The sequence below is a fragment of the Dendrobates tinctorius genome, unplaced genomic scaffold, assembly GCF_039654945.1.
Source record: "Dendrobates tinctorius isolate UK_male_01 unplaced genomic scaffold, ASM3965494v1 ptg000243l, whole genome shotgun sequence".
In the NCBI taxonomy this organism is placed as follows: Eukaryota; Metazoa; Chordata; class Amphibia; order Anura; family Dendrobatidae; genus Dendrobates; species Dendrobates tinctorius.
Window position 1 is genome coordinate 18,331,364 of NW_027361910.1, and position 12,444 is coordinate 18,343,807.

At 42.6% G+C, this 12,444-nt stretch overlaps 1 protein-coding gene across 1 annotated transcript in view; it reads right to left on the reverse strand.

The window, feature by feature from the left end:
- Positions 1-8,881, reverse strand: part of AACS (acetoacetyl-CoA synthetase) — a 124,209-nt gene extending 115,328 nt beyond the window's left edge. Inside the window, exons 1-2 of the mRNA XM_073557087.1 lie at positions 8,473-8,881; positions 3,295-3,398 (exon numbers count right to left, since the gene is read on the reverse strand). Coding sequence (XP_073413188.1) covers positions 3,295-3,398; positions 8,473-8,602 — 234 coding nt within the window. The 5' untranslated portion in view covers positions 8,603-8,881. The remainder of the gene's footprint in view (positions 1-3,294; positions 3,399-8,472) is intronic.
- Positions 8,882-12,444: the final 3,563 nt, after the last annotated feature.

Here is a 12,444-nt window from a genome sequence, read left to right on the forward strand (position 1 = left end):
ACCAATAATGCACCTGCAAACATGAAATTATAAGTGTTGTGGTAATGTTGTGGTACAGCAGCAGAGCAGACAATGTGCTCTGTATTGATTCGCTCTAAAAGGAGCTCGTACATCTTCCATAGCCATTGAGGAAACACTTTTTCAGCAGGCAGCAGCTATTCTTCCCAACTCCCCCATACAGATGAGCGCTCGGTTCAACCAACCACATGGGTGTTTTCAATGGGAAGGGTGGAGCAAGCATCTGCCACACAGCTTTGGTGGACGCTTATCTCTCTCGAGAACAAAAACAATAAGGTGCTATTCTCCCTCCCCCCACATAACATTTGCTCTTCCGGGTACGGCGGCAGACTATTGCTACATTATAACGATCTTCTGGAAAAAAAAGTGACAAAACATGTTAAAAACGATGACCTCAGGCCACTCAACGGTTAGGTCAGCGTAGTTTTGGAAAGCATATGGCCACCATTAGTAGAGGCATTATTGCCCCTCACTGTTCTGTAAACGCCGGGATAAAATATTACATCGATAGGGAATTTTTAGTTCACATTTATCATTTGACTGTGAAATAACTCAGCTCATGCATTCACCACAGCAGCTGAATACTTCTCACTTATCCAAGGGAGTAGCTGGCAACACAATGTCCGGTCCTTTCTGTTTTCCAGAAATCTGACTTGCAGACCCCATATGCCCTCAGGTCCTGTTTGTACCAAACTGATATAGGAATGTGAGTGGCCACATGACCTCGGAGGGTAATACAAGATTGCAGAACATAAGGAGGCTGCATTGTGCCCATACTTAGACACCGCTACACTAGTGCCAGGTTAGTGTTTCTAGTTGCATGGACAAATCTGAAGGCAAAAAGCATTTTCTCCTAACCCCCTATCTATTTATTCCTATAATTCTAAGCTATTTTCTAACATCCTTGCTTTAAAAATTACCTACGGTTCTCTAACTACACTATCGAACGTTTTTTGTGTTTTTTTCTCTTTTCCTGTCTGAAGACGATTTATTTGGGGGGCTGTGGTCACTGTCACAGCCCCTGACCCTCCCTGAAACGAAGCATCAGTGACTGGTCCTTGAGTGTCTCCCCCCATATGCAGTCTCCCCCAGTGTTCTCAGCGATAAGCGCAGCATCCGGTCTGTTGTCGCCTTCGATGAATAGTAACAAACTGGCACCAGAGCACTGTTACTATACCCGGTGAGAGGGAGACCTGCGCTGCCTCCGCAGGTGGCATCACTGGTCTCTGCCAGGTATAGCGTCACTACTCTGCTGCCGGCTTAATACTATTCGTATAAGCCGACAACAGACCGGATGCTGCACTCATCACACAGGGCATTGAGGGAGACTGCGCTCGGGGGGAGATGATGCACAAGGGAGACACGCAGGGACAGAGAAGAGACCAGCCCCTGAAACGACCATCACTGCTGATGCCTCATTCCAGGGAGGGAGCAAGGGCAGTGAGTGACCTCTGCCCCCCGATGATGCTTCAGTTAATTTTTCTTATTTCTTGTTTTGCCTTCGGAACCACCCCTTTTAACTTAATTTAAAAAAAGTTGCAGTCAAGGATTCTTGTATCACTCCCAAGGCCCGTGTTTCCATGGGGCAACGCTCCACCATTATTGCCAGCACATCCACAAAAGAGGTTTCCTCAATAGACGTCTTTCTTGATTACAGCATACAATTCAGTAACAAACGGCCTTTTTCAAACCATAAAGTAGAAAAAAAAAAGGAACGTATGTCTCTTTCTCTATTCTATGGCTTGCAACCGGCCATTTTGTGACTGAAAACGTGGCATATTTTAGATTTTATATGTTGTAATCAATAAAGAAGTCTATTGAGGAATACACCCAGTACCTTGGAAACCTCTACTTTTGTTATAAAAGCTTTATCATTTAAAAAAAAAAAAAAAAAATTCTTTAAATATGACAGATTTGAGACCAATTTTAGTCACAACTAATATAATAAGTCCCAAAAAAAGGGAAAAATGCTTGATTTCCTACCATCAGTGATTCTATAGTAAGGCTGCAAAGTTTGGGCTAATTGAAATCCACAAACGTTACGCTGAAAGTCAATTAGCAAAATGCAGACTAATTGATAAGGCAGAATTATTAAATATATCATATAAATTCTGCATATAAAGGTTCCCCCAGAAGAAGGCTCATACGCCGAAACGTACGTAGGGACTCCTGGTGCCTGCATTCTAGGTAAACACATTATATACTATACCATGTGTTCTCTTATACTTACCTTTGATTTGTGACATTCCACTTGGCTTACCTATTTTACCTTATACCCATGGCTGGACTATATACCACTTTACTTGTCGCGTTGTTAATCACTGGCTACAGCTTCACCTTGTGTTTTACCTGTAGGATATCCTTGGATTCCTCTGTTATATTGCATGGCGCCATCTTCTGGCTAACTCTGATGTTTTTATTACTGTTTTTAACATTTTCTCAATAAAAATACCGTATATTTCTTACTGATTTTTTTCCCCACTTTGGTCATTTCACACCGCCCTTTTTCGATGATTTTGGTGTATATGGTGTAGAACCATACCCTAAGTCCCTTACACATACTGTATTATTTTACTTTTGCATTTTCACATATGATGCCATATTTTGATATAGAAGTGCAGACAGAAAACATCCTATACCCTGCTGACCGACAAAGCAAAGAGAATCTGAAATACATCAACAAGTGGAAGGGAGTTTGTTTGTAGTCTGTTTCCATCGAGACACGTACAGGTGCTTCTCACTAAATTAGAATATCATCAAAATTTCAGTTCTTCAATACAAAAAGTGAAACTCCTGTATTATAAAGAGACATTACAGAGTAATCAATCTATCAAAGTAACCTGGGCTTCCATAACACCTCAGCAGTGCCACAAGTTAATCGCCTCCATGCAAGTCGCATTGATGCAGTAACTGATGCAAAAGGAGCCGCGACGAAGTATTGAGTGCATTTACTGAACATACATTTCAGTAGGCCAACATTTCGGATCTTAAAATCATTTTTCAAGCTGTGTTATTAAGTATTCTAATTTACTGAGATAATGACTTTTGGGTTTCCATTGGCTGTAAGCCATAATCATCAACATTAACAGAAATAAACACTTGAAATAGGTCACTCTGTTGGTAATGATTCTATATGATGAGTTTCACTTTTTGTATTGAAGAACTGAAATAAATTAATTTTTTCACGATATTCTAATTTTGCGAGAAGTATAGAAATATTAGGACACATGTCCACAGTGGGGAATTTTTTATTAACCTTTTAAAGAGAAGGCATACCTCATCATATATACGGGAGAAGACAATGCCACTGAAATCCCAAAATTCTCCCCAAAATTCTGGATAGAAGTCCACTGACCACTGGTACAGCTCATTGTAGTTACCTAGAACAAGGAGAACAAGGAAAGGTTAATATATTTTATTCTTTTTTCTCTTTGTACATAAAAAGGTTACAAAAGCAGTTTGTGAGTTCGATCTATAGCCTCCTAACCACATAGAGAATAGATCTATTCATATATCATTTGTAAGTGACTATAAAGGAAACAACACTCAAGAAAGTGTATGGAATTCTGCCAACTTGCAGGGTGAACACAGACGCCCCTAGTACTAATGCCTTCCGGCCTAATAGGAAGATTTTATGTTCACAAGGCCAAGTGCCTGACGGCTTGTGGTATAACTTTTCCCATATTTCGAGGAGTCATCTGAGGTTACACGGCCACAGAAGTCTCAGTCCGGTATATTATCTACAGTAACGTTGCTTATACATGTTCCAATCCTGACCTGTCATTTAGCGCCACTCATTAATCAATTAATCATAATAGCTGGGAGGAGGGATGGATGCTGTTGCCCAAAATTAAAGACTATTATAATCTTGATTTTGCATTTTTTTTTTGCTGGTAAAGCTTAGTAGTAGTGCGCAGATTGGCAATCATTACAGCATGTGCAAACCATCAACGCGGTTTGGGCTTAGAGTAAATCTGGTTTTTTAGCAGATCTGTGTAAAGTTTCAACAGATTTTATTCCCCAAGTGCTGGATCATTATATTTTTTAGGATTACCTTTTTCTGTAGGCAAGCAAGGACTGGGAACTGGGCAATATTGTGTGAACCCGATTATAACAAGGCACGTGGTGGGTGAGCAGTGCGATTCTTACGTCGGACTCCGATAACAGCTGATTGGCAAGGGTGCCACGACTTGCAGCCCCATCAGATACTGATGGCCTAACAATAGGCCATCAATAAAAAAAAAAGTAGTGGCCAACCTCTTTCATGCAGATTAAATTGATATTGTTTTTGAAGATATATATGTTAGCATTCTTCAATAATCAGCTGTTGAAGCTCTACGCTAATGAGGCACAAATACAGTGGGGATGAACACTGCACTTGGTCTTCTCTTGCCCGTCCGGGTATTTGCCTGCCCCTACACCTGCCTCAAGTCTTTGACTGAAAGGTCACTACTTTGTCAGTGACCTGCCTCTTCTGGCCAAACGATCATTCCGGCACAGCCCTTGCCGCGATCAGCATTGACCGCACCTACCAAAATCAAACGTGGTCTTAAAGATAACGGAGCACGGCATGGTAATTCGGCACATGCTTAGTGCAGTGGCGGAATATTCAATGGAGGCCGCTATTGAATAAATACTAAGAATTGCCACCATTATTTGTTTGTTTTTTGGACCCCAAGCAAAGTAATCCTACAAAGTAACATGTTCCCTTTAAAGACAGAGAGACTCAATCAAATAAGAAACAGAAAGACTTGATGTAGATGGAAAAACAAGTTGTGCATAAAAGCACAATGTATAACTACAAGACCAAGCTATGTCCTGATCTGGAATGGCAGCGCTGACTGCGAACTAAAGACTAGCATGTAACCTTATGTCTCTGACAAAGTGTTAGGCGATTTTTAATGAAAGTGCACGGCCTACAATGCTATTAGTGGCAACGTTATCTGATTACAGGTGGATAAGCTGGCGGTGGTGAACGATGAGGCTGCAAAATGGAAAAGCTTTGCGCAAACTTCTCTATTACCATTAAAGGGAACCGGTCACGTCCCCAAACGCTAATAACCTACAGATACAGTGCCTTGTAAAAGTATTCAAACGCCGTAAACTTTTCCACATTTTTTTCAAATTACACCCACAAACCTAAATGTATTTTATTTGGATTTTCTGTGATATACCAACATTACACACCTGGTATTTGTGAAGTGTAAAGCAAGGGTTACATGGTTTTCTCATTATTTAAAAAATATCAATTTGAAAATTGTGAGGCGCATTTGTATTCATCACCGAATCAATGCTTTATAGAACCACCTTTTGCTGGTCCATGTCTTTTGGGGTATGACTCTACCAGCTTTGCACATATAGAAACTGAAATTTTTGCCCATTCTTCTTTGCCAAACTAGCTCTAGCTCTGTGAGGTTGGATGGAGGTGTCGGTGAACAGCAATTTTTAAGTCTTACCACGGATTCTCAATGGCATTTAGGTCTGGACTATGACTGGGCCATTCACACACAGGAATATGCTTTGATCTAAACCACTGCATTGTTGCTCTAGTAGTATGTTTAGGGTCGTTGTCCTACTGGAAGATTAACCTACATCCAAGTCTATAGTACGCTTTCTTCCAGAGTTTCTCTGTATTTTGCTCCATTCAACATCCCAACAAATCTGACCAGCTTTTCTGTCCCTGCTGAAGAGCATCCACACAGCATGTGATGCTACCACCACCATGGTTGACGGTGGGGATGGTGTTTTCAATGTGATGTAGAGTGTTAGTTTTCTGCCACACATTTTGCATTTAGCAGAAAAAGTTCTGCTTTAGTTTTATTTGTCTAGAGCACCTTCCTCCTTCTTTAGAATGCTATTAACCTTCAGATTGACCCCATATCTGCAAGTTAATATTTATTTTACTCACTAATAAGGCGTCATTAATTCTAAAGCACTTTACAGACAATATAATCACTCTCCCCATTGGGGCTTACACTCTATATTTCCTATTATGATTTTGAAGTTTGTGAGGAAATCGGAGTACCCAGAGCAAAGCCACACAAACACTGGGAGAACATACAAACTCCTTGTAGATGTTGTCCTTGGTGGGATTCAGTGAGAGAAAATGAACTTTATTCCGCCCAGCACTCATGGGGGCAGCGCAGGCGCTTAGGTGTTATCCGAGCGTGGGTGTGTTCACATATTCATATATTATATTCAAGTCTCCATGATTTGTGGCTGTTGTACAGCCTCAACACATGTGAGGATTGCCTGTTTGTTACGCAATCCCCACATGTGTTGTGTCTAACAGCCCCAAATCATGCAGCGGCGGGGACACAAACATAATATACAAGCTAGGGTTAGGGTTGGGGTTGAGGTTGTGTTGGGGTTATGGTTGTGGTGTTGGGGTTAGGGCTGTGGTGGTGTTGGGAGCTAGAATTGGGGGGTTCCCACTGTTTAGGCACATCAGGGGGTCTCCAAAGGCGACATGGTGCCCGCCATCAATTTCACCCAATTTTGCGTTCAAAAAGTCAAATGGAGCTCCTTCCTTTCTGAGCCCTACTTTGCGCCCAAAAAGTGGCTCCCCCCCACATATGGGGTATTGGTCTATTTAGGAGAAATTGCACAGCAAATATTGTGGTCCATTTTCTCCTGATACCCTTGCGAAAATAAAAAAAGTTTGGGACTAAACTAAATTTTTTTGTGAAAAACGTTAAATGTTAATTTTTTCCTTCCACATGGCTTTAGTTCTTGTGAATCACCTGAAATGTTAATAAACTTCTTGAATGCGGTTTTGCGCACCTGGAGGGACTGCAGTTTTTAAAATAGTGTCACTTTTGGGCATTTTATGTCATAATGACCCCCCAAAGCCACATCAAATGTGAGGTGGTCCCTAAAAAAGTGGTTTGTAAATTTTGTTGGAAAAAAAATGAAAAATCTCTGGTCAATTTTTAACCCTTATAACGTCCTATTAAAAAAAATTATGTTTCCAATATTGTGCTGATGTAGAGTTGACATGAGGAAAATGTTATTTATTAACTATTTGGTATGACACGACTCTGATTTAAGGGCACAAAGATTAAAAGTTTGAAAATTGCTAAATTTTCAAAATTTGTGCCAAATTTCCTTTTTTTTCATAAATAAACGGAAGTCATATCGAAGAATTTTTACCACTATCATGAAGTACAATATGTCACGAAAAAAAAAGAATGAATGGAAACCGTTCCAGAGCTATAACCTGGTAAAGTGACAGTGGTCAGAATTGTAAAAATTGGCTTGATCATTAAGGTCAAAATTGGCTCCGTCACTAAGAGGTAGAGGTTAGTAAGATTAAATGTGCAAAATTGCTCGTCTACAAGCACTTGGCAATGTTTATACCATTACTGATCTTGAGACAACCCCTTTAAAAACTAAAGAATTTTTTTTTTTATTAAAAGGGTGTCACACAAAAGGCATCACCTATTTACAGGATAGTTGATGTCTGTGCCGGGAGCCCCCCAATCACTAGGACACAAGTCCCATTCCCCGACCTTTCTTCACTTTGATAGGAGTAGAGTGGCTGCAGCTCCCATCACATCTATAGGACTGACCCTGATTACAGAGTGCGGCGCCCGCTAGCCCCTCGGTCAGTGGAGGATTGAATGAATGGGCACTATGGCGCTACTCGTCATCTATGAGACCGGGTTGGATAGCCAAGTAGAGAGCTCAGCTGTCTGTCAGTCTAATAGACTGTCCATGCGTGACCACATCTCTATTTAAAATGAGGAACACAAGGTGCCCCATCCTCTTTGGGGTTCCCAGCAATCATGGCTTTTTTTCCCCAAACGGTAAAGGGGTCATCCGATCCGCATGGGGTGGGAGCAGGGCAGATGTCATCACGTCACCGTCTGTGAACGCAGCGAGCATCACGTGTGTCCTAATGATAACGGCAGGCGTGCGATACCGGCTGTGAATAGGACAATCACATATGTGAACTGTAGACGTGATGTCACCGACCCCGTGCGGCACAGGTGGGAGAATGAGCGGGGCTGGATAACCCCATTAATGCCATTCATATATAATACTTATAAATCCATTTATAAGACAAGTTGGGGGCCACTAAACTACTACCATGTTGTCAGGCAGATGTGATGTCACTGGACGACTCCAGCCAGGGCGTGATGTCAGCGGAGACATCGGGATCAGCAGCAGGCTGTGACTGGCTGCCATGATTACGTGACGTGCTGCGACATCACCGCATGTGGCCAATAATCAGGAGGTCTGGGCATCAGCGGCACAAAAGTGACAAATAATCAGAAAGTCAGAAATCAGCTGCATTTATGAATGTATGACAGCAGAACAGAAAATATGTCTGCCTGGTATGCTCACGGTACACTAATGTGAACGGTGCCCTATGGTCTATCAGCAGGGATGCCTGCACTGACACACAGCACAGCTGGATCACTTTCTGCCACCATGCCCAGCACCACTCACCCAGCCTGAGCCCATGGCTCCTGTTCACCCTGGCTCTGAACTGGTCCATCTGGGTGATTTTCTTGAAATCAGGGTACCACATCACTTTAGACTCCATGATCTCCTCGGTGAGCTCCTCCTTCTCACACATGGTGGCGGCTGAGTCTCCAGCTCTCCCACTCTCTGCAGCTACAGGCACGCTCTTATCTACGTGCTCTAGAGAGTGACTGTATCCTTCCGCGCAGTGAGTATCAAATAGTCCCTTGTCCCCCACCTGCCAAGCTCTGGATTTTTGGTGCCCTCGGTGTCTGGGGTCAGTGATCTTTTTTTTACCTGATGGAGGCCTTCTCTTGGGAAATAGTCTGCATGATGCAAAGAGTGATATTTAGCCAAGAGTATTGCACAGGGTGGGATGAGGCCACAGTGGAAGAGGATTTTGGTTTTTAAATGTGCAAGTATCGGTGTATTCCTTGTGTATTTAAATGACAAAAATTACATGAAAAAATATCCATTATGAAAAACAAAAAACAAAAATGACAGCAAATTCTATTAGCATAATGATGAATAGGAAGTTATGTTACAGACAGACGGGATTTTGATACAATGCCATTTACACACCATCGTTCTATTATTACAGTTGAACAACAGCTATCGGCAGTGAGGTCGAGGTCTTAACATCTCAATCAAGAGGGCGTCAATATCACTACTAGGCCAGTCACCGTCATCACTCTCTAGACAACACAAAAACTTCACACAGGCCCTAACGGGGGTCAGCGGGACTACCCACTAGGCCGCAAGTTCCAGATTGGTGAGTTTCTTGGCACACCCGCCTCGCTGCCCGCGTTCGTTTCCTGAATCATGGCCCCGGTCCCCACTTTGTCCCGTACGCCTACACTGGGAGAGACGGCTCACATAAACGTCCCTCTGCTAGACGCCTCTCTCTCTCAGCCCTGATCCTGCTCTCACTTGGCTCATGTCTCCCAGCTCTGGTATCTCTCGATTATTTTATTTGGGTCTGGACTCCCAATTCCTCCACTCGGGTCTGGTCTGTGGGTTCCTCCACTCGGGTCTGGTCTGTGGGTTCCTCCACTCGGGTCTGGTCTCTGGGTTCCTCCACTCGGGTCTGGTCTCTGGGTTCCTCCACTCGGGTCTGGTCTCTGGGTTCCTCCACTCGGGTCTGGTCTCTGGGTTCCTCCACTCGGGTCTGGTCTCTGGGTTCCTCCACTCGGGTCTGGTCTCTGGGTTCTTCATTTGGGTCTGGTATCTTGGTTCTTCTCTCAGGTCTGGTTTCTTGGGTCTCCACTCAAGTCTGGACTCTCTTATTAACGGCTATAAGCCAACTTCACTGTCCACACAACCATCCAGCTACAGGTCCAGGCACCGACTCCTCCCCTTCTCGGCTTACCCGGGCCTTAATTATTAACTGCACCACAACTGTCACCTGACCAAGCATCTCCTCAGATCTCTTCCCTCAGGTGACGTTTATGTCGCCCTTCAGTTCCTACTAATATAGTTCTCTCTGCCATCTCATTGCTCATCATCTTTGATAAGCAGATGGTGATGTTCACTTGCAGATTCTTGGTTCAGTCATTACTGTGTGTGTCTTCTCACTCATGCATCCCCTTGACATGCTTAACCCCTTAGTGACAGAGCCAATGTGGTACTTAATGACCAAGACAATTTTTACAATTCTGACCAGTGTCACTTTATGAGGATATAGCTCTGGAACGGTTCCATGGATCCCACCGATTCTGAGGCTGTTTCTTCGGGACATATTGTACTTCATGTCAGTGGTAAAATTTCTTCGCTATAACTTGCGTTTATTTATAAAAGAAAAAAAAGGAAATTTGGCAAAAAATTTGAAAATTTAGCAATTTTCAAACTTTTAATTTTTGTACCCTTAAATCAGAGAGTGGTGTCACATAAAACAGTTCATAAATAACATTTCCCACATGTCAACTTTACATCAGCACAATTTTGGAAACTTTTTTTTTGTCAGGACGTTATAAGGGTTAAAAGTTGACCAGCGATTTCTCATTTTTCCAACAAAACTTACAAAACCATTTTTTTAGGGCCACCTCACATTTGAAGTGAATTTTGTTTTTGTTTTTTTTTGGGGGGGGGTCAATATAACAGAAAATACCCAAAAGTGACACCATTCTAAAAACTGCACCCCTCAAGGTGTGCAAAACCACATTCAAGAAGTTTATTAACCCTTCAGGTGCTTCAGCAAAGTGGAAGGAAAAAATGAACATTTTACTTTTTTTCACAAAAAAATTTACTTTGGAACCAAACTTTATTTTCACACGGGTATCGGGAGAAAATGGACCACAATATTTGTTGTGTAATTTCTCCTGAGTACGCCGATACCCCGTATGTTGGGGTAAACCACTGTTTGGGTGCATGGCAGGGCTCAGAAGGGAGGGAGCACCATTTGACTTTTTGAATGCAAAATTGTCTGGAATCAATGGTGGCGCCATGTCGTGTTTGGAGACCCCCTGATGTACCTCAGCAGTGAAACCCCTCAATTCTAGCCATATCCCTAATCTCAACACACCTCTAACCCCAATTCCAACCCCAACACACCCCTAACCCCAGCCCCAAACCTAACCCTAGCCCAACTCTAACGGAAAAATGGAAATAAATACATTTATTTTTTTTCATTTTATTATTTTTACATAACTAAGGGAGTGATAAAGGGGGGGTTTGATTTACTATTTTTTTATTTGGATCACTGAGATAGGGTCTACCACACCGATCAAAATGAACCAATAGGAAAAATTTACTATTGTTGCCAGGTGCCAGCTGGCAGATCTCGGCAGGCAGACTGTGCCTGCGCCTGCTATTTTCTCCCGGAAGAAGATGCCGGCGGTTGCAGGGACACCAAAGGTACCAGGGGAGGATCAGGGGACCCCATTTCTCTCTCTGATGTGCGATCATATCAGAGGAGAAAGAAATTAAATGTGAAATCGGACTTTTTTTTTTGCAGTTGCCGTTATACCGTTAATAACTGTGATCGCAACACTGAGGTTGGTAAAAACCGACCTGAATCATGTTTTCTGGGGTCTCAGCTACCCCCACTGATAGCCGAGAGCCCGGAAAAATTCCGACTGGGGGGGAGCTATACACTTATTTCTCATCACCGTTAAAAAGCGATGCTGAGGCATAAGTACACTTAACTGCCGCCGTTAAAAGTTGTATCGGCGGTCGTTAAAGGGTTAAACCTAATATAAAAATGAACATATACCCCGCTATAAGCAAGTAAAAGCAATAGTGCATATAAATAACATTGGGTACTTAGTAAACACTATCTTTGAGTATAAAAGCCATCAAACAAAGGCCAAGGTGTACCAAATCGGGACGGTCCCATACTCTAGTCTTAAAACCTTACCATGTGTCACAAATTACCTCAACGTGAACATGTGTCAAACAGGACCGGGGCCCAACTGTGGACACTCAGCAATTGGAAGCTATATAAACATAATGTCAAGCTCAAAGAAAGTGAAGCCGCACCCTTGTGTGCGTGGAGTGCCAAAACCTTATCCATGCTTGTCAACATCCAAAATAAGGGAAGAAATTCCAGATTCCAAAAGAGTCAGCAAATCTATTGGACCCTGCTCAAACCTCCCCGAAGTCAGCAATGGATATGGAGGGGCGAGGATGGACATAGAAGGGTCATGGCCTCATAAAAAGGTAATTTTTACTGCTTTGTGCACTGCAAACCTTTGGCCTCCCTGAGACAACTAGATAGTGTAGTCTAAGTCGGCATGAATGGTGACAACCTCTGTGCAGTGCTGTGGTATATGCTCTCATTATACAAACAATGAGACATACACAGTATATAGCCTGAGTGTCACATAAAGCAGGAAATTTAATAATCCATGTGCAGATCTGCTGTCCAGTCTGAGACACAAAAGCAAATTTCCGATGCCTACAACAGAATCTGTGTAAGGGCCACAGAAATAACAATAAGTCAATTAATTATAATTTACT